The 20000-nt window shown below is 48.6% G+C and overlaps 8 protein-coding genes; 4 read left to right on the forward strand and 4 right to left on the reverse strand.

Moving 5' to 3' along the window:
• Nucleotides 1-804, forward strand: part of CNAG_01701 (integral membrane protein) — a 1959-nt gene extending 1155 nt beyond the window's left edge. Inside the window, exons 6-8 of the mRNA XM_012197039.1 lie at nucleotides 21-180; nucleotides 234-356; nucleotides 413-804. Coding sequence (XP_012052429.1) covers nucleotides 21-180; nucleotides 234-356; nucleotides 413-674 — 545 coding nt within the window. The 3' untranslated portion in view covers nucleotides 675-804.
• A 648-nt stretch (nucleotides 805-1452) lies between these two features.
• Nucleotides 1453-3124, forward strand: CNAG_01702 (integral membrane protein). XM_012197306.1 has 6 exons: nucleotides 1453-1830; nucleotides 1879-1967; nucleotides 2021-2169; nucleotides 2231-2354; nucleotides 2404-2563; nucleotides 2624-3124. The coding sequence occupies exons 1-6, from the start codon at nucleotides 1712-1714 to the stop codon at nucleotides 3009-3011; spliced, it is 1029 nt and encodes a 342-aa protein (XP_012052696.1). The 5' UTR covers nucleotides 1453-1711; the 3' UTR covers nucleotides 3012-3124.
• CNAG_01703 (hypothetical protein) lies at nucleotides 3108-5490 on the reverse strand. XM_012197307.1 has 4 exons: nucleotides 5027-5490; nucleotides 4788-4958; nucleotides 3491-4706; nucleotides 3108-3439 (listed from the first exon to the last, which is right to left on the reverse strand). Exons 1-4 carry the CDS (start codon nucleotides 5037-5039, stop codon nucleotides 3394-3396), a joined length of 1446 nt encoding a protein of 481 aa, XP_012052697.1. The 5' UTR covers nucleotides 5040-5490; the 3' UTR covers nucleotides 3108-3393.
• Nucleotides 5491-5608: 118 nt separating this feature from the next.
• CNAG_01704 (serine/threonine protein kinase) lies at nucleotides 5609-9327 on the reverse strand. XM_012197308.1 has 12 exons: nucleotides 9165-9327; nucleotides 8978-9111; nucleotides 8757-8848; nucleotides 8256-8641; nucleotides 8055-8201; nucleotides 7337-8005; nucleotides 7216-7289; nucleotides 6789-7166; nucleotides 6625-6740; nucleotides 6305-6575; nucleotides 6167-6246; nucleotides 5609-6118 (listed from the first exon to the last, which is right to left on the reverse strand). The coding sequence occupies exons 1-12, from the start codon at nucleotides 9201-9203 to the stop codon at nucleotides 5817-5819; spliced, it is 2688 nt and encodes an 895-aa protein (XP_012052698.1). The 5' UTR covers nucleotides 9204-9327; the 3' UTR covers nucleotides 5609-5816.
• Nucleotides 9328-9710: 383 nt separating this feature from the next.
• CNAG_08005 (hypothetical protein) lies at nucleotides 9711-10380 on the forward strand. The gene has a single exon (XM_012197553.1). The coding sequence runs from the start codon at nucleotides 9997-9999 to the stop codon at nucleotides 10297-10299; it is 303 nt and encodes a 100-aa protein (XP_012052943.1). The 5' UTR covers nucleotides 9711-9996; the 3' UTR covers nucleotides 10300-10380.
• CNAG_01706 (hypothetical protein) lies at nucleotides 10352-12411 on the reverse strand (the record flags this gene model as incomplete). The annotated part of the gene is made up of 11 exons (XM_012197040.1): nucleotides 10352-10759; nucleotides 10839-10875; nucleotides 10924-11149; nucleotides 11207-11482; nucleotides 11554-11566; nucleotides 11620-11660; nucleotides 11718-11793; nucleotides 11863-11933; nucleotides 11992-12020; nucleotides 12071-12212; nucleotides 12266-12411. The coding sequence occupies 11 exons, from the start codon at nucleotides 12409-12411 to the stop codon at nucleotides 10539-10541; spliced, it is 1278 nt and encodes a 425-aa protein (XP_012052430.1). The 3' UTR covers nucleotides 10352-10538.
• Nucleotides 12412-12563: 152 nt separating this feature from the next.
• On the reverse strand, nucleotides 12564-17192 carry CNAG_01707 (hypothetical protein). XM_012197041.1 has 7 exons: nucleotides 15960-17192; nucleotides 13764-15911; nucleotides 13249-13712; nucleotides 13007-13188; nucleotides 12840-12955; nucleotides 12689-12783; nucleotides 12564-12623 (listed from the first exon to the last, which is right to left on the reverse strand). The coding sequence occupies exons 1-6, from the start codon at nucleotides 17172-17174 to the stop codon at nucleotides 12733-12735; spliced, it is 4176 nt and encodes a 1391-aa protein (XP_012052431.1). The 5' UTR covers nucleotides 17175-17192; the 3' UTR covers nucleotides 12564-12623; nucleotides 12689-12732.
• A 174-nt stretch (nucleotides 17193-17366) lies between these two features.
• The window catches only part of CNAG_01708 (hypothetical protein), a 3505-nt gene continuing 871 nt past the window's right edge, over nucleotides 17367-20000 (forward strand). The window contains exons 1-2 of the mRNA XM_012197309.1: nucleotides 17367-17517; nucleotides 17566-20000. The exon at nucleotides 17566-20000 is cut by the window's right edge and continues 255 nt beyond it. Coding sequence (XP_012052699.1) covers nucleotides 17399-17517; nucleotides 17566-20000 — 2554 coding nt within the window. The 5' untranslated portion in view covers nucleotides 17367-17398. The remainder of the gene's footprint in view (nucleotides 17518-17565) is intronic.

Here is a 20000-nt window from a genome sequence, read left to right on the forward strand (position 1 = left end):
TAAAGGAACACCCCATATAGTGATAACCTTTCTTATCCAAGCAGCTGGTGGTGGACTGTCAACGGCAACGGATGTCCAAACCGCCCAAAATGGAGGTCATATCTTCCTCGCCGGTATTGCCGCGCAATTGGCCAGTTTTGTCTTTTTCACCATTACATGCTTAATTTTCGGTATTAGAGTGTGAGTGTTCTTGCGATATATAGCCATAATTCATACTGATTGATTGCAATTAGCTGGAGAGAAGACAAAGAGTTATGGCAACGTCCAGGATGGAAACCTCTTTTCTTTGCGCTCGGTTTCACCTGTATCTGCTTTCTCATTAGAAGTGTATATCGAACTGTTGAGCTCAGTCAAGGGTAGGTGCAATTCTAATGCCCCTCCTGTTGAAATTAACTGCGTCCTTGCTCTATAGATACGTCGGCTATCTCGCTATTCACGAGCGATACTTCCTTGGTCTCGATTGCCTTCCTCTTTTGCTTGGTATCGCCACATATGTCTTCTTTTGGCCAGGGAGATATCTTCACTTCGCTCCTAAACCTAAGAAACCCAAGAAGTCAAAGAAGTCAAAAAATGGGGTTGCGGATGATGTAGAGGAGGGATTGCCCATGCGCGATTTGAATGCCGACGGGTTGGGAGATATGGTCAAAGGTGACGAGAATTATCAGGTGAGATAAGTATGATATACATACGCAAGGACGGAGCTTTTTTGTAGAGCGGCAGTATTTAGAACATTATCTGATACTCTAACGACCAAGAGTGCCAATCTGTAGTATGCATTATTCAAGGTATTAACCAGTCTTAACAATCTAGCGCAATTAAAAATGATTTCCCGATGTCAGTAAGGCGCAAGATTAGAAAAGCGCTACAACCTCCATCCCATTCTTTACAAATAATGTAGTGTTCCAGGGGTTTGAGGCATAATTATAGGTTCGACACAAGCCCCTAATAGATGGTCCGTGGAGGGGCCTGCTGTCGCAAACTCTAGAAGGTTGGTTGAAAAGTTAAAAAGTTTCCATGCGGCTCTGTCTACCATTATTACAGGCTTCTAGACTGATTAACTAACATATGAACGAAATAATGCGAAAATATGTGATTAGAAAATGATAAATAACAGTACTCGTACCATTTAATTGGTTATATATACTCAATGATGAGATGAGACATAAAAGATAGAGTGAGGAAGATAGGAATACGTCGTCTTTATTTTCCTTTTATCTGCCTTGAAGTAGAAGCCGACGCGGAGTCAGTGAACGAACGAGCGATGATTATAACGAACGTCGGCGGTTTCATCGCCTTCTTGCGATCAGCGATCTTATCTTAATTAATTATCAAGTTATCTTTGCACCGCCTCACTCAAATCCGGCTTGCTCGATCGACGCGATGAACGTTCGGCGAGGACCGCCTTCATAAGAAGAGAACTATTATCCAAGTTTCGGCAGCCGAATATATCTTTTTCACCATCCTTCGTCCGCCGTCCTAGCATAGCACATCGGGGGCCGATTGTAAAAGGGGAGGAAATGCTTCGCCTCTTTACAAGGTATATAATGGGGGAAGGGAAAGGGGAATATACCTCCCTTATCTCTTCATTTCACAAGTCCATCCTGGCGAGTCTTCCACGCGCAGATTCAACAATTCAACAGGGAAATATTGCCCAGATCAACGTACTAGTAGTAGGCCGAAACAAAGAATCTATCACAGCCCCTTGGCCATCATGAGACAATCGACTCTTCTCGAAATTCTTATATTGTCATCTCTCGTGTCGTCCGCGTATGCCTTAGGAGGGGATCGAGACTGTCCTGCCGACCCTTACGCCGATCCCCTCAATGACACGTACGTTTCTCAAACTAACTATAATGATGGTAGCTGACCATACTGCAGTTGTAACCCACTGCGCTATGTTCCGAACAAGGCGCTTAACTGTTTAGGGGCTGCTTTATTCTTCATTGTGGCTGCCGTCCTTACTTTCTGTAAGTTCTTGTTAGTATGTGTATTTGTAACCTATTATTAACCTTTCTACTAGGTTCCTTCCGACGCAAAGCCAACTATTTCCTATGCCTTATCATTGGCGCATGGTTTGAAGGAGCTGGCTTCGTCCTTCGTGTCCTGTTGAGAGATAATCTTCACAACCTCAACCTCTACATTGTTGCCAACTTGTTTATCGTCCTGTCTGTAAGCCTATTTGCATGGGTGTGTGCGTGATCGTTGTTTACTGATAATGATGACGATCTAGCCATGTGCTTTTATTGCGGGCGATTACATATTGTTTGGTCGACTAGTGCAGTTTCTCGAGGCGCATCATCATATACGCCCTTTCAAAGCCCGGCATATCTCGTGGATTTTTATTGCCTCTGATAGTACGTAAACAATCATTCCCATCGATCATTGGCTAACTCAAAGTCTCAGTAATTACATTTCTCATCCAAGGCGCTGGCGGTGGACTGTCTGCTAGCGGTAGCAACGATTCGGCCGAGTTAGGTGCCAATTTGTTCCTTGCCGGCATCACTATCCAGATGGTTAGCTTCATCTTTTTCTCCTGTGTGTGGATCCTGTTTGGTATTCGAGTGTGAGTTTGCTTTCTATCGTGAAGCAGATTGGTTTTTTAACATCACTATTTACAAAAAAGATTCACCGGAGACAAGCAGCTCTGGCACCGTGAAGGATGGAAGCCTCTGTACTTCGCTATGGGATTTACCTGCATTTGCTTTATCGTTCGAAGCGTCTACCGAACTGCTGAACTTTCTGGCGGCTACGTCAGTTACCTGTCTTCCCACGAAGGTTACTTCTTGGGTCTCGATTCACTTCCCTTACTGCTCGGCATTGCGACCTATATCTTCTTCTGGCCGGGAAACTATCTTCATTTCGATGGAAACCCCTTCAAAAAGTCCAAAACCAGAAGAATTGAGGAGGGTGCCCAGATGCACCCTCTCAGAACTGGTGACAGCTATGAGACCCAACCTGGATTAGACGCTAAAATGACACCGGTATATACCAATCATTATGAGAGAAGGTAGAAAGTAGATACCCAGTAGTCAGACCCTCCTCCTCTCATTATTTGTATATAGATTCAGCACTTCATGATGGTTTCTTTTGGAAAATGTTTTATGCAATGAATTCAGAAATTTCCATGAGGATAACTGCTGCCAGTTAATAACTGACATACAACGTTTATAATTACATAAATAATAACAACAGCACGACATATTCTCCAGAGGCGCACGCAAGTCTATCTCGAGGAGCACATCCACTTGGCATTATTTTCAGAATTGCACAGATGCAATTCTTTTCAGAGATTTGAGGCAATAAGTTGCTTGAGTTTTCAGACGACAAAAGCGATAATATCTGAAACAATTTTTTGCAGAAGGGAGACGGAGAGTTCAACAGTTGTAGCATATTCTAGTAGTCCAAGAACACGTCTGCATTACCGCGCTGTACGCAAAACCTGTTTCCATGAATAGATATTCCATGGGTTATATCACTCCTTAAGACTCACCTTCTATAATCCATCTTGGGCTGATGAGGATACTGGGGTAACCCATATTGACTTGTTCGCCCTGCTACAGCTCCATCCTCAAAAGTCATTCTGGAATCTGATGCCACACTCGCGCTGTCATCGTACACCACCTGACCTCCTGCCATACTGGGTGTTTGATATTCAGATGATGGGTGTTCTGGCCTCTCGAGTCCTTGCATCGATACAGTCCGCCTTCTATAATTCCCCTCAATATCAGGGAGGTAATGGGGACCACTTACAGCAGAAGCTGGGCCACGCATCACAAACGGTGCTGAAGCAAAATGATCGTACCTGGATTCCGGAAGAAGGTGTGACCCTGATCTGTGGCGGGTGTGCGTTTGAAAGCCGCCCAGAACGAATGCTGAATTGTTTCGATGTAGATGGGGTCGGACGCTATCCTCTGAAGCGGCCGAAGAATGTCGGCGTTGTCGCTCGTCAGGTGCTTCGAGTCCTCCTCTGGCATCCTGCTTTTTGCCTTTTCTCAACTCTTGGTCTTCATACTCTGGTGGTACAAATGACTGAAGCCTTGGACGACGCTCTTCTTCTGGTGGTAGTGACATTCTCTGCGGTCTTCGGACAACATTCAAAGGCGGCAGAACACAGCGGCCTACGTTACCCGGAAGTTCATCATCGTTCACGGCAAGCGGAGAGGGCGAGATGGGGGTATGCAAGTGGTGGGCGTTGCCTGGATGAAGGGAAGGGGAACGATAGGGTTTGTACGTTTGGGCTTGACTTATAGATCTGGAACGCCTACGATAACCTTGAGACTCGTTTAATCCTTCAGTATCAGGGACAGAGCTGACGGAGCCGGCGCGTGAACTTCGCTTGTCTTTGGGCATCGCATAATAACTCGCATCAGACTTGCAGTCCAGATCATCATCATGATCATGGTGCCGTCGATGATGATGATGGTGATGGCGATGGTGGACCATTACTGAGTCGGGCGCAGGCGGCCCGCGTCGAGGAGCAGGCAAAGAAGAAGATGCCCAATTCTCGTTTCGTACAATGGGAAGGTGTGAGTGTATGTGGCCTTGATAGCTGGGAGGGTCGAGTAATCCAGAGTCATAGAGAGAACATGGGCTAGCATAGCTGCTACTGTAGACGGAGGACGGGCCTTGTGATCTCATACAAAACCCTGGCAGATTTACAGATGTGTATCCTGCATCCGGCAATGCAGGTATTGCTCTGTGCGGCCCTTGCAATCCAATTTCAGCCCTAAACAAACTAACTCTGTCCTAGTCCTTGGGGCAAAGTTAAAAAAGAGATATTCACTCACCAGCAACACCCCCAGGTGCAGGAGGAATGATGGCAGAGGCAGCTGCTGTAGCGGGGCCTGCAACACCTAAGCTACTTGCGCTGCATGGAAACATTCCACCGCCGGAATCCGGCCTCGGGACTGCTGGAACATATGGGAGTCGTTGGCTCGCCGCAAAAGGAGCTGGGGTAACTTCAGTTTACAGAGACAGCACCAAGTTAGTTTTTGCAGCCTTCGATTACCGAAAGAGTATTGCTTACCTTCAAGAGGCATGTCGACCGGACTGGACGGAACTAGATACACTGTCAAGGTAGTTGGCCAAAAATTCCATAAAGACTTTCAAGACAGCAGCTTATGCTCAACGAGCCGAAGACAGACAGGGGTGTGAATAAAAAGAAGCCCACTGGCAGTGATAGCTACGCAAACAATTGCTAGTAGTCCATACTTTTTAACGGGTGTTCCGGGGGCTAAATGGCATGAAAGGATGTAGTAATACCTTTCCTTTGTTGATGACTGCAACTTGTGGGGCTTTCATGTCGTAGGGATTGTGAGGAAACAAACGTAAATTGCGGAAGGAGCACCCAGACTACTCGCGCAGTACTGCCATTTGTCCCTCCTTCCCTTGAAGAGCGACTGTTGTACGGGGTGATGTTTCAGATTTATGGCCAAATTATAATTGTGCGGAGATCAGCCATTATCCGACCTCTGGTAGTATGCCTCGCCTTTTCCGCAAAGCACGCACTTCGTCATAATCACTTAAAATGTCGCCGCTGGATCAAAGAATCCAGTAGGGACACTTCCCCGCCCTTATACACAACGAACCTACGCAAAGGACGGTTCTATCGTCGTTACAGGAAGGTCAATGTGCATTCGCATCGTAAAACTTCATCACATCATCGATATCGTGTATCAGAAGAACACCATGTAAGGTCATCTACGTAAAAAGAAATATTCACTTCTATAATCCCCTGCCACTATCCATTTGACAAAAGATAACATTCTTCGTTAAGATCATCATAATCAGCTCAACAATAAGAATCAGCAAACTGTCTAAGGCTGTCTCTTAGCATCGACAGCGACCTCAGACATCTCTAACACATCTTGGTGCTGAGGTACCTGAGGCTGCCTTTGCCTCATAGCTGAACCAGGCCCAGGAGTCCCGGGCCTGGAGGGATCAGCGGACTGGAATGCCAAAAGCTCGTCCCCTTCATTCCAGATGTCACCATACGGATCATTCACAGCTGCTCGCGCGTCCATGAGGGGAGGAGGGGAAGGCGCAGCGGAAGTGAAAGGCGGAGGAGGCGCTGTTGATTCTTCCGAGATCCTAGGTCTGCATTCTTCCCAAGGTACCACTAACAGATTGTCAACTGGGCAGGCAGGATAACTTCCGGATCACGTACAAGTGTACTGAGTAGGACCAGCCTCCTCAGGACTTGGGTTTCCTGCGCCATCGGGACCGAATATCTTCAAGTCAGCTAGACTGTGGTTGTCCTTTAGTTCTGCACTATTGTTTTCCTTTCAAGGGTCACACAACTCACGCCATCTTGAGAGCACAAATCCACTTGTTCCTCCTTTGTATCTTCAAAGATACCTGTTGCCAGTTACTTTTGTACCTGATATCCGCCTTCAGCACCAATTTGCCCTGTGCAGGCATGTCGTCGACTGTTACATCAAACACGGGCAAAAAGTCACGAGAGTTTTCTTTGAGGAAGGCAATCATACGACTCCGAAGAGCTTGAAGGGCTTCGAATGAAGTGTCGAAGGCGACTTCGAAAGCAAATTCTTCGGAGATAGCACCGGAACGTCGGACTGAAGGCTAATTAGAACAATGCAGGTCATAGAGCGGCATTTTGCTTACTATTCTCAATAATCTTGGTAGTAAGCACATTATGACCGATCCAAACATATTTGCCATCGACGCGCTTGAAAGATGACGACAAGAGCTGCATCTTTGCAACAGTGTATTGCACGCCGCTTCCGTTACTAGTCAGCAAAAGCACGCACTAATTTTTTATTACGTACTCAATGTCAACCCTGTCTCCCACGTCAAAGGGGTGCTTGACAAACAAGAAAATACAAGCGCCGAGAACTTCCTGCATTGTGGTACCGATCAACCATGACAGACCAAGAATAAATGTTCCAGCAGACGTGACGAAAGTGGTGATCTTGTTGGTGATCATGGAGGCCAGAATAAGAACAGCAATGGCAATGACAATCACCATGAAGATATCATCGAGCCTTCGGACTGCTCCGTCAAGGTCTCTCATGGAAGCTTCAAGCGCAAGGCGTTCGCGATGGATGCCTAAAACAGCCGACTCGATCTCATCGCGGGTGGCATCGCCATTGCCGTCCTTGTCAAAGATAACAAAAGCGGCCTGAGCGGTCTCAAGGTTGGGAAAACTTCGACCAGATGAGCTTGTGCTGAAATGAATGCCCAGATATAACGTACTATTGTACAACGTCTTGGATGTCAAGATGAGCAGCGCCGGGGGCTCTGAAAGAGTAGAAAAGCCTTCGGGCGAGCTGTCATAGAATTAGCCTAATGTTTTGGCGCTAGAGAGAATACATACAGCCTTTGACTTATTAGCAGAGGTAAGAGCCATAGTGACCTTGTTGGCGGGGGAATTCGTCTGCAATACACTCTGGCCCGCCATTTCGCTTGCAACATTACCCAACGCCGTAGTAGTGGTTTGAGCAGCCTCTTTCAAGCCCTTGAGGGCTTTCCTGAGCGCAACCTTCGGCATCTGAGAACCCTTAGTTTTAATAGACATGGCGTCAGTGAGAGTGTCGCTTCTGCCTGGAATATCATGGGAGTTGGTATAAAGATAAGTCAGAGCCTTGAGGCTGAACTTCTGCTCTTGGAGGCGATCCTCGTAAGAATCGCGGTGGAATTGCAGGGCAATCAATTGGATGAGAAGCTTCTCAACGCAATATACGATCGAGCAGAGAAATAACCCAAATAGAAGATTGGCAAAGGTTGACAAATCAGATCGAGACGTGGCACTTTCGTCACCGGTGTAATGGTTTACAATCAACGGAGTGAAAGAAACCCAGATTGCCAGACACCAGATGGTAAGTTTCGCGTATCGGCCGAGAGCAGCGATGATATCTGTGAGCGGCTTGGCAGAGGGTATAACTACCGCGATAGTATTCCTCCAAATGTGGGGAAGCATCATGAATGCCGCGGTTGAACCCCAGAAAGTAAGCCATATGATGGTGAGCCAAATGGACCACCAATTCTGATTGACCGATCAGCAAGTATTACCTTCTCTGAACTTAACCACGCACCAGAGTCACAGTCCAGACTTTGGCATCCCTGAGCCCGGCATAAAAGATGATACCCGGGATCCAGAACAGAATGAGGACGGGTATGATATACATGGCCCATCGGACAACGATACCTTTATTGAGAGCCCAGTAATAGAGTCTTGAAAACTGTCAATGGTTAGTCCTTGGTCAGATCAACTGAAGTTATTTATAGCAGCTTACCTTGTTGGTACCTACATCACCTTCGGCAAATCTCAGGTTCTCCACGCTAGCATTTTTGGGACTGAATTCTTCCCATTCACCCCTGTCGCCGAGAAGATCCCAGCTGGTGCCTCTTTGATTCTTAGGACGTCGTTTTGCTCCTTTTTCGTCCACTGTACTTTTCTCAAGACTAGCGCTAGAGCGGTTCCCTGGTAGGAATGACCACTTCCTCTTGTTCATTGATCCAGAATGAGGCGTAGCGGATCCTGAAGCAGGCGCATTGTTGTAGTCGTCTTGAAGAGGGATAGTGGTGTACGCATCACCGTGTGGTTGAGCGTGAGGCATTAGAGGGGACGGCGGGTAGTGGACACGGTTTGGAGTGGAAGCCCCTGTGTAGCTCGTATTGGCTAGATGGATAATAACAAGTCGATCAGCTGATCGGAACACGTCAAGGAAGAATAATGAAAGTTCCAAAGAAAACGTGCAAACAAAATAATGGACGCTTGGAAATTTGCAACTCACCTTCGGGTGGTGTGAGAGGACTCCTTGAACTATGGTGAGGAATATCAGTCATGCCGTAGCCTTCGCTCTCTGGCACATCAAGTGATTGATCGCTATGTCAAAAATTGATGATTGATCAGTACAATGATTTCGGGAATACATCATCGTGCACCGGTAAATTGTGGAGCTTGCAGGGTGGATATGACTGTACGTGGTGTGTAACTGCGGAACGCGCGACTCACCGAATATGCCCCGAGTTGGGATCGGAGCCAAGATAGTTGCGATTGATGCCTTGAAGCTCTGGATGAGTTTCTCTCTCTTGAGCTTGAGACCGAGGGACAAGGTTGACAGTATGACCAGTCTGGACGGGGTAGTTCTGGGGTGCGATTAGTGGCTGCATTACGGTAAAAGCCTGAAGTGAAGACTTACAAAGTTATCTTGTCTCCCAGTCGCGCTATCGTCTGACATGGTAACGGAGGCACGGAGATGGCTGAGCTATGAATCTATTTGAGAGAGCGTGATAAAGCAGACAGATGTAGAGGTTTGTGAAGATGGAAGAGATGGAAGTGACGAACAATAATGAAGAGAGATAAAAATTGGAGATGAAACACAGCCTGGTTCATCTCGCGCTGGGTTTCCCTCGCGCCTCCACTCTCCTCCACCTTCGGTTCTAGATCTCGTTAAGGAACAACAACAAACACCGCCGCCCCAATTCGACGTGGTGTGCGTAATACTCCCCCTAGGCACCCTAAAAATGTTCCGGTAGCGCCCTTCGTCTCAGCATCATGAGTCCCCTATTCTTCCCTTGCTCATCATTTTCAGGAGACAGAATTAGCGTCGTTTGTGATGTGCGCTAATCACCAACAACACCGCAGCATAACAAATAGCCAGAATAACAAATACTCGTACTCACGTGATTCTCGGACACACGGCAATCTCGGACATATGTATCATTCTACTGTATATCACCATGTATTTACATCTATATCTCTACAATGGCTGATTCTATGACCCTCGCACTTGAGCACAAGATAAACAACCCCCTTGAAAGCTATCAGAAAGTCGCAGATTTATACGGGGTCTCAAAATCATCCCTCTACTACCGTCACACCCGCGTACACTCGCCCCAAGTTGAGGAGCAAGCGCCGGCCACTCCTCCCCCCAAGCTACCACTGAGGACCTCCCTACCCCTCTCAACCTCCGCATCCTTCGTGCGAACAGTCGCGCGGTCCGACAAGGGAAAGTTGACCCGTTCACAGCCATGCTTAAGCTTGAAAAGGCCAATGAGCAGCTGAGGGCGAGGAACGCGCTTCTGGAGGAAGAGTTGGCGAGAGCCAAGGCTGCCCAGGCGCTTGACAAAGCTACCCGGGGGAGTAAGAAGAAGCAGAGGCACCCTGAGGGTCAACTTTTTGACCCATTATATCAGGAAGAGCATGCTGAGGAGCTTGCTGTAAGGAAAGAGGAGGCTAGGAGGAAACGTAGGCGTACTGCTCGGGCCAGACGCAATGAGACGGAGCCAAATGCCGCTCATGCATGCACACCGGGTCCGTCAGGCACCTCCTAGATGTATGTAGCTGTATATGTATTGGTTGTGATATAAAATACGATAATTCATGGTGAAGTACAATAGAGTGATATGTCCGAGATTGCCGTGTGTCCGAGAATCATATGAGTACAAGTAATGTTTAAATCCGCATCATTACTTTTTATCTTATGTCAGAAATTCGAAGCTGTCGCCTTCAGCTTTTCCCTACCAGCTCTTGCATCTTATACAATAATGCTCCCATACATCGGGTATGATCGTCATTTGCCATCAATCCAACCCGATACAGTATTCGAAACGGCGTCTGAGACCCCTTTGCTGTCTTCTCGGAGATCAGCCGGGCCATAATGGAACTGTGCAGGCAAAAACTCTCGTGATTCGATAGCTTGCTGGGTGATGGTTTCTCTGAAGCTAAAGTAGGCGCCAATGAGAACAGCGATCATGACAATCACTTTGGCGAAAAGCCATATGAAAGCGTAGACTGCGTATTTGTTGATTAGATGATAAGCTTTGCCCGAGGATATGCTGGCGGACCTAGCAACAATGCAGCCAAAACTTACAGCGGGCTCCCCTTTCACGCTTGGGGTGGTGAGGGTGCTGCGGTTTCCTATCAGTTTTAGACCATAACCTATGGTGATAACTCACTAGTCTATTGTACTCCTGGATAGTATGATTATATATTTCAGCCATCAGTGTGGCATCGGATTCTGCCACTTCTGCATACTTGATACCGTCGAGTGCAATGTCCCAAACAGCATATAAAGCGCTAAGAAGGCCCATGCCAAGCATAACGAAACGAAGGTAGATAGAATCGTCCCAGTTCCAGGCCGCCCATAGTAGGACACCGACGAGTAAAGAACAGCCAATGATTCTGAAGGGATATCTTAGATTGAACTTATGTGTTATTATATTTGCACAATGCACTTACATATCTTGGGAGACATGTAGATCATGTTCAGTGGGTCCTCCGTCCTCTTCATTGTCGTCGTGATAGTAATTTGCCTTTTCGTTTCTTGCTCTCGTTGCCGCAAAGTGATTGTCCATCCTCTCACGAGCTTTTTCTTTATTGCAGAATATCCATCGGAAACCCCATGCGCAAACCCTATGCCAGTGATGTATTGTAGCATATTTGACCTTGACAAATGCGCATACAATGGATGCTCTGGCAGTCACACATAAAAGGCTAAGTGCACCGTATTTTGACCTGCAAATAGTAAAAGGTTACGGAATTTAGTCTAGTGGCGCTGTAGTGGCCTTTATGATATATTTACTGACCATTTGGCATTGACTTTCATCTGATCAATTAGCCAATGGCCAAGAAGACCCAGCAATGCAACTCACACCCCGAGAACAAGAACCAGCAGCCTATGAGGCAGCTTCCTCTGACATTTCCTTTTCAGTAAAGATGTCCACCTTGTCAGAAAGGAGAGCACACCCACACATAGCCAGCGGGTAGAGTTAGGGCGTAATTTGGTTTGGTGTCCCCTCCAAACTGCGTTAGCCCTCCCTCATACTCTACAGTCCATCGGGTAGCATGACATAAGCTTCAAGCCTCATCTGCAATTGCCGAACCAGGACACTCACTGTCTACCATGATGAATTCTATTCGCCCTCTTTGTGCAGGCTTGCCATACATGACCTCCCTCCACCAGATCCTAAGTTATGGAAAGTTATTGCGTGCACAGCAAGACTAGTATCTGACACCAAACGCACGTAAGCATTCCTACCACAGCATGTGAAAGCTGTATTCCAGTCAATTTTGAAGATCTGCTTATTTTTGCGCAAACCTCACCTCGTGGTAAAGTACGGTCAAGATCTTGAATGGCCACAATATGGGTATAGGCACGCTTTTCCAAACTCTCACTTTCTTGATCACTCCGGTCTTCTTGTTCCTCATTCTTTTTGTTGTATACCAGTACGCGATTTTTCCTTGCCTTGCATCACTCCATAAGCTGGGTAAGCTAGGTGACGAACGAGGACGACTTGCCAGAAGATGAGAATGAACAGAAACGCTCCGCAGAGGAAAAGAATAGATTCACGCTGAGCGTCGGTGGGATGGGAAGGAGACCAGTCACCGTCTGACCCTTCCTTCACCCAGTTTACCAAGGGGTCAACCAATCCCCGGACCTCCATCTTGATCTCGTTGATTATGGTCTCAGAGATAAATCTCTGTCTGTTATAGTGAGAGAGAGCTGTTGATACAAAGTCAAAGTGACCTAGGATTCAAGATGAGTATGTATGGCATGGTGGAAAAGGGTATGTTTGAGGGCTTCAAAGGATCAGGTGCAGGGATAATGAAAGGAAGTTGCATCAAAGTCATAATCATCAAACCGCTTACACCGACCCTGATGGGTTGTTAGCAACCTAACCTATCATTTGGGTACTTGACGTTGGGTATAACTGAACCTACGCCTGTATAAAAACCCAAAACGAACAATAAGTGAAGCAGAACTATCAATGAGTCACCCCGGAACCTTCCATTGGGGGAAATATTGTTTCCAGAACCTAAATTGGACATCAGATTATTTTAATTCCTGGTATGGGGGAAATTTGCAACATACAGAATCAAGGATGCGAAGCATCAATTGTTGATTTAGTCTCTCATCTTGTAAGACTCCGAACACACGCCTTGCAGCTCTCCTGGCGTTCCCTCGGCCAATCATATTCGCAGCGACATCTTTCCTTCCGCGTTAGTTTGGCGCATGAAAATGGATGTGAAAGACTTTACCTGGAATCAGCAATCCCAGCTTCTTTCCAGCCCTTGCTCTAGTTTCTGCTTTTTCTTCTTCTGAACGAGATGCAGTCGATGTTCGGCGTTCGCCTGAAGGGAAAAGGGTGTCTTGTAAATTTTGAAGGATGCGCAAGAAAGATGATTGGGAAGTTACTGAACGGAAATAATCTCTGACTTTTCTGCTCCCATTAGGTCGATCTCAGTATACTCCGCTAGATTCTGTGTTCTACAGGACTCACCGTTCGATGGTTCCTCCTAGGAATTGCTGAAGGATCACAATAACCGCTTGCCTCCTCAACCAATTCTTCTCTTTAAGATCAAACAATTCTATGAACAGATCGCATATGGGACCCGTGAAGCTCGTCATCCCTTCTACTGAAACGTCTCGAGTGACCTCTACATGGCCTTCTTTGACTTCAACTTCTGGGCTTCCCAAACCAAGGCCTACGAAACCCCCGAGATCATTGATCTGTCGAGTAAGACCACTGTACATCACGTCCGCCATATTGGCATTGAACATATCATCCGAGGAAGGACCTAGTGATATGCTCTTATAGAATGTTTTCATCAAGTTATGAGGAAGCTTTGTTAATTGGGTGACCGCCGGCTGCGTTCTAGTTTCGGAAGGGACAAGGGAATTAGAACGAGATAGAAAAGATCGAAGATGAGGCGAGTCGCATATAGTAGGGGATGTCATCAACCCCTTGAAAGCTGTAAGTTTGAGAAAACCACTACTGCTGGCGAGACTACTTACCTGAAGATACTTTTCCAGTCCCATTCTTCTAGACTCTACAAAGCTTGCTGAAATACCCCCAACTAGGCTTTTCCCCGGTATCTCTACTTTCCTCAACGTCTCAGTAGTTTCAAGATCCCCATGTTCACTTGCCCATTCCTTGAGGTTCTTATCCAATTCCCAAAACTCATTATACCGCCTTGACACAACCCATTTTACAGCTGGATGGCCGTCATCAATCTGGCAGACATGGATGGTATACCGCACAACCTGTTTTGGCATGACGACTCCCAACGTAGAAGCGGATGTGTTTTCAGTATCTTCAGCGACTGCTGCGGATGGGATGGATACCCTAGTTCGGCTTGGCACCAGCCTACTTTCATCCTGTACTCGCTCATATCCTTGTTTCTGCCATTGCTTCGCCCTAGTCTCTCTTTGGACACTTGACTGACTCTTGCGCAAGATCTTCAGTTCTTTCTGGTTACCTGTGAGCTCAGCCTGACGGATCAGGGTGGAAAGAAGTTCATTCTGTTTGTCCAGCTCGATGAGTTTTGTATCAAGTTCGGAAATCTGGGTGGTAAGCTGAAGATCGCCAGGAGCAGGGAGAGGGACATCGTGCGGTATATCGTTGTCTTCTTCTTCTGAAGGTGTGGTGCTCAGACCATCCTCTGGCAAATCATCTTCAAAAAGAAGCTTGCTTGAGTTTCTAACTGGCTCTTGAGACAAGTTTGCAGCCAAAGGGAAGGTGGTGGATGACAAGAGAGAAGCACTCTTCAAATCTTCGAGACTCCTTGACTTTCGTTTTCTCTCTTTTTTATCAACTGCACCACCAAGGATCAGGGAGTTTGACATGTCATTTCCTCTTTTCCGAGGGTTTTCTCGTTCACTCATCAAGGAGTCTGACGGTGTTCCATCATTACTTCTCTTCCCATTGTCATCTGCAATGATCTCGCTCAAAGCAGCCTGGATCGCCTCGATCCTTCTTGCCTCCTCTTCCCTCTCCCTTTCCTCTGAATCGTCAGGCTCGTCCCCAAAAAGTCTATCTCTTCCATCTGACTCGCCGTTCTCCGCGTTACCGATAAGGAAATTAAGTTGGCTGGAGTGTTTCGCAGAAGGTGGAGGGGGCGAAACAAGTTTTGGAGAGAGAATCAGAGGTGCGGATGCGTACGACGGCGAGAGTGAAGGAGAAGGAGAGTGCAGTTGGGCTTCCATTCCGTTTGCACTGCCCTTTCGACGTTCTGCCGAGTCATTTGAATTGTTGTTTCGCGAGTCTCTTGAATCGCCAACACTAACGCTTCTTGCAAAGGACGGAGGAAAGTCGGCTCTTATAAACTCGCTTACCGAAATGGAAGGTCCCCCCGGCGTTGTTGGTGCCGTCATTATTGTTGGGGGAAGAGAGTGGCTTTTTCGCTGGATAGAGCCAGGATCTGGAGAAAAAGATGGGGAAGAGACTGGGGTCGGAGAGTGTGGCTTGGGAAAGTTGATCACCTTGGGTGTCTGCGGTGTAATTTGGTGCAGGGGCCGATGAAATAGAGCTGGTATCTGATGCCTAGGGAGAGAATGATGCACCTGGGCCATTGGCGAAGGAGTTCTTGAAAGAGTGGGTCTACGATTATCTGGTTGTTGGACGTCAGCAGTGACTGCTGAAGCATTTTTCAATGCTGAATGGGTCCTCTGCATGTCTCCTACTGCCTTGAGGTACAGTTCGCTTTTACTAAAAGCGCTCCAGTCTTCGTCCTCCATTTGTTCATATACTTCTCGCTGAGAAGCAAAGACCGCTCGCCTGACGCGTGCAATGTCCTGCGGCGATAAGTTATGTGATGATGAGGCAGCTGTTTCGATCATTTGCTGGTGCTGTGGCGATATAAACACAGATGCGGATTGAGGGGCAGAGAAGTATGTCGCGTACAGAGACTGGGCATCTTCAATGGTTGTATCATCGATGTTTCTCTCCGTTGGTTTGCTGCCCTCTGATACATCTGTGCCCGTCGCTTCCAGTGGGTCTTTGAAGCCCTCAATCGTCAGCCAATACTGTACGAGACGAGATCGATGGCGGCGGTCCATAAACTCCAGCCAGTAAGCAAGAGATGAAGGGTTGGAGAGGATAGCGTAGAGAGAAATCGGTTGAGATGTGTCCAGAGAAACAGAAGTCGGCCTCGAGTTAAAAGGCTACAGTTCGGTCAGCGAGCTACATGAAAAAGGATGGCGATGGCTTACCTTGCTTCCTCCCGAGAGTTCGACAATCCTTGAGTCTATGGCCGACTTGGCCCTTATTAGTCTTTCTACATATTTCTGCGATTTTCTAGTCCCCTTGCTTGGAGCCTTATCAACGGATTGGTGAATGGGCCCGGCATTGTCCAGTTCCTTGTTTTCTTCATAAACTGCGAGTCTGGCACTCCTCAATTCTCGCTCCACGTCGGCCTTTAATCTTCTAGCCTCTCCCAATGTCCACAGCTTCCTGATAGATTTGAGAAAGACGTCAAACTGACTTGAAGACGAATTGGCATCGATCGAGGGGTTTTTGGTATGCGATTTGCGCCTTATTCTTGTCACCGTAGGCGGCCGTACAGAAGGCGAAGTGCTGGGAAAGCTAGAAAGAGCTGAGAGGAATTGATCCACCTGCTTCTGTTCATGCAGGTACTGTCCGACTCGTTCGTCTATCTGTCTGTTCCAGAAATCGCTTTCACATACCATTTGGAAACATGGCAGGACTACGGAGCCGAGAAGAATCTCTTGTACGAGTGTGAACACTACAGGTGTGTGTTCGGACTTTGGTAAAAGATCAGGTAGAATACGGGCCAGAGTCTCGCGGATATGCTCCTCTATGGCTTGAGTTGCAAGATGCGGATCGATGAGAGCCTTATGAGGATGCTGTGGGAGTGGAAGAGGAAGAGGTTGGGGCGCAACAGAAAGGTGTTCAATTGCGCGGTAGTGCCGAAGATGGTCTGTGATGATGGGCAGGATTCTTGACACCATAAAGGACGGCCAATCAACTTTGTCTGACTTTTCGACACCTTGTGCAATGGCCTTTTGGATGAGCTCTTCAAGGGCATCGGGGAAGTCGGGAGAAGGAGATATGCGGGAGTACCATGGAATGACGAAATGTTGCACAACTAGGCCTAAGAAAGTGGAGATAGCGGCGTTCACTTGGGAAGAGAAGGAGAATATGGGCGACTTTGCTGGCGGCCTTGAAGGTGCGGGGCTGAGGCGCAGCCGGTAAAGAGCATTGCGTTGTCGAAAGCGCTGTGGTGTCCGGGCATAGTCAGTGGTGAGGGCGGCGTAACACAAGGCAGCGAGAGCGAGTGACAGGGCGGAGAGACCGAGTGCGGCACAGAAAAGGAGGAGGGGGATGTGCGGGAGCAGTATGAGGGCAAGGGCTGCGAGGGCTGCGAGGGCCGCTGCTGGGGGGAGGGAGAGGGCGGCGCTGGGCATGTCGCTCCCCGCGCGACGGTATAGTGCTACGCCCTCGTCTCTTCTCCGCCCCCGCAATAACCCTCGACGCGCTCGGCCCTCTCCCGCCGTGTTTACGTACCGTACCCCATCTTCCACGTCATCACATCTATCCTCTCCAGATGCGGCGTGCCCTTCGTCTCGACGATTTTCCGGCGACTTTTATGCGGGACACATCGACCGATCAGCCAGCAGCGTGAACTAGGATGGCCTCGGTAAAGGCGCTGCTGCGGACACCCGCCTACAACCCGCTCCCCCTTCCCACCCTCCCGTCCCCCGAACAGCACGGCCCAGACGCCGAGCAGCTCCCGCCCCTCGCAGAAAGGTACGCGCTGTCCGCCCACGCTGAAACCGTGACTGACCCCCGTGCCAGCCTTGTTCTCCCGTACTCCCTCATACAGACGCGCCACCACCACCTCACATCCCTCCTGCCGCTCATGTTCACCCATCCCCCCATACCGTCTCATAACAAGCCTAGGGCAAAGCCCTTGCCAAAAGGTGTCTTTGTGTTCCCGACCCCCCCGCCTCCCGTCCATCCCCTCCCAACTAGAGAATATCATGGGCCCAAAGATCTGCTCAATGACGCCTCCCCTTCTGCAACCCCTACTGCCAACTCATCATCGACACCAATCCCTCCCCAACCCAAGGGACGTAAGCGTACAGGTGAACATGAACCTCCAGCGCATGAGATCGAGTGCATCGCGCGTGTGACATTGTCTCTCGGCCCAATGTCTTTCCACGGCACAGAGCTATGGGTCGGGCGCTTTGTTGAGCCCAAAGCCAACAAGCCCAAGAAGGAAAGAGCCAAACCAGGAGAGCGAAAAGAGAGAGAGAAAAAGAGGCGAGAAGGGATAGGAAAGGAAAGACAGAGAATGAATCCAGGTCCGAGCGCTGCACCTAGACCCGTGGCTCCAGTGGCAAGGCCAACGGTTGCCGCTGCCGGGCCGTCCGCTCCCCGTATGCGGCCTCCAGCACCAGCACCGACTATGGCAAACCGCACAGCAGCTTCGCCCCAACTCATCCAACTCGTTAATCAGGCTGCCTCTCGTCACCCATGGCTTTCATCTCTTATCTATAAAGCGGCGGGTAGCACAGCCAACCAAGACGAGTTGGAAAGACTAGGAAGAGCAGTGGCAAGACTCAGCAAAGGAGAATCGATCGACGATCTGGCACCGCAGCGTGTGAACGTTGCTTCTAGTGAGGTTTTGAAAGGGAAAGGAAAGGAAACTGCTGCAAGTACTTTTCAAGCTTCACAGGCATCTGTACCCGCAGTTCCAGGACCATCAAGTCAATCAGAGACATCTATTCCCTCACCCACTCAAAAAACCCCCTCGTCAACTCTTACATCCGCCGCACGGGCAGAAAAAGACAAGGAAGATAAGAAGGATGATGCAGAGTCTGATTGGGACAGCGACGTTGAGATGAAAGGTCCCAAACAGGTTGGTGGAGGCCCCATGGGCCCTTCCACGCTCGGTTCTGCAGCTGCGGAATCGAACACCACACCGCTGACATCTACCACTACTCAACCTTCCCATGTACCCAGCTCCGTACCCATTTCCCAGGCGGCCAACCCTTCAGTCCCCTCTCCTATCCCTGTGTCAGCACCAACGTCTTCCGCAGTGCCATTCCCCCCACATGCTCCACCTCCAAAATCTGACCTCCCTAATCCACCGCCTTTCTTGTTGATTGCATTCAAAGAGCATCCCACAGACAAATTCTTAATCCCCTTGGGATCAAGGAGTTTTATCAGCCGCGTTGGTGGAGACTGGGTTACTAGCAAACGTCCTCACCTTGCTCCTGGCACTACGCTGCCTTTGGGTCAACCCCAGGAAACCAATGACAATACAAATCCAACAGTGGCTCCCCAGCAGCCAGCTGCCCAGACGGCCATTTCCAGAGAACTGCAAGCTTTACAGTCCTCTGCAAAATCGTCTTCTTTTGAGCTAAACGCTCAAGCACACTCAAAAGGCAGAGGACGTACCCGTGTTCGCACAACCAATGCCAATCCCCCTCCTCCCGCACCACCCAAAGTCAAGACCAAGCCCATCCAAGAGCCCATCTTGACAACAACAACAACGACAACAACAACACCACGACTTCCGCTTCTTCCTCAACTTCCCGGTCAAAATCCTCCCCCTGGAACAGTCCTCATCTCAACTCTTGTGCCGGCGAGTAAATGGAACAAGGTTGATTGGGCGTCATTGGGCAAAAAAGTACCTTGGTCTTCTGAGGACTGGACCAATCAAGTCAACGTCGGGACGAATAAAAGTGTCAGGGATGAGCCCTCGTCATCATCTTCGTCAGGTACCTCACCCCAGAACCAAAACCATGTCCAGTTGCTTAACCTTGCTGCTGAAGATTTCCTCCCTGAACATGGACCTCTGAAAGCAATCACGATCAGGCTGGGCCAAGTGGACGATCAGACTTGGGAGAAAATGAAAGGCGTGATGACCTTGGTCGACCGGGCGGAGATGATGGCCTTGTCGGCGATGGGAGTCTTGCCGCCTGCTCCGGCCTCTGTAACCCATCCTGCCGACGATCCAGAAATCCGAGAAGCATACATTTCGCACAAAACGTCCATTTTTTCATCCCTCATGGGCCGCACGCGACAGCCTCGTCGTTTCTTGCGTACACGTCCATCTTCTCCGCCTGCTGCTCTTGTAGACGCAACAGTAGATAAAATGGCACCGCGTCCATATCCCATATCTACCAAACCACTGTATCATGTTGAAGAGGGTGATAATGAAATGGATGGGCGACGGGATAGCGTGAGGCAATGGTCACCAGATGTAGAGTTCGATGACGGTC

This window comes from Cryptococcus neoformans, chromosome 11, assembly GCF_000149245.1.
Source record: "Cryptococcus neoformans var. grubii H99 chromosome 11, complete sequence".
NCBI classification, from domain to species: Eukaryota; Fungi; Basidiomycota; class Tremellomycetes; order Tremellales; family Cryptococcaceae; genus Cryptococcus; species Cryptococcus neoformans.

Excerpts from the sequence above, each read along its gene's own strand:
- CNAG_01703 (XM_012197307.1), bottom strand. Across the intron at positions 4,707-4,787 it reads TGCACCTGGGGGTGTTGCTG|GGCCGCACAGAGCAATACCT; the intron begins GTGAGTGAATAT and ends TTGGATTGCAAG. Across the intron at positions 3,440-3,490 it reads CCCAAGATGGATTATAGAAG|GTTTTGCGTACAGCGCGGTA; the intron begins GTGAGTCTTAAG and ends TCATGGAAACAG.
- CNAG_01704 (XM_012197308.1), bottom strand. The coding sequence starts at position 9,203 with ATGTCAGACGATAGCGCGACTGGGAGACAAGATAACTTT. Across the intron at positions 7,290-7,336 it reads CTGCTAATAAGTCAAAGGCT|CTCGCCCGAAGGCTTTTCTA; the intron begins GTATGTATTCTC and ends ATTCTATGACAG. Across the intron at positions 6,741-6,788 it reads GGAGACAGGGTTGACATTGA|CGGCGTGCAATACACTGTTG; the intron begins GTACGTAATAAA and ends TAGTAACGGAAG.
- CNAG_01707 (XM_012197041.1), bottom strand. The coding sequence starts at position 17,174 with ATGCCCAGCGCCGCCCTCTCCCTCCCCCCAGCAGCGGCCCTCGCAGCC. Across the intron at positions 13,713-13,763 it reads GACTGGAAAAGTATCTTCAG|GGGTTGATGACATCCCCTAC; the intron begins GTAAGTAGTCTC and ends ACAGCTTTCAAG. Across the intron at positions 12,956-13,006 it reads GCTGGGATTGCTGATTCCAG|ATGTCGCTGCGAATATGATT; the intron begins GTAAAGTCTTTC and ends GCGGAAGGAAAG.
- CNAG_08005 (XM_012197553.1), top strand. The coding sequence starts at position 9,997 with ATGCTTAAGCTTGAAAAGGCCAATGAGCAGCTGAGGGCGAGGAACGCG.
- CNAG_01702 (XM_012197306.1), top strand. The coding sequence starts at position 1,712 with ATGAGACAATCGACTCTTCTCGAAATTCTTATATTGTCATCTCTCGTG. Across the intron at positions 1,831-1,878 it reads GCCGATCCCCTCAATGACAC|TTGTAACCCACTGCGCTATG; the intron begins GTACGTTTCTCA and ends ACCATACTGCAG. Across the intron at positions 2,564-2,623 it reads ATCCTGTTTGGTATTCGAGT|ATTCACCGGAGACAAGCAGC; the intron begins GTGAGTTTGCTT and ends TTTACAAAAAAG.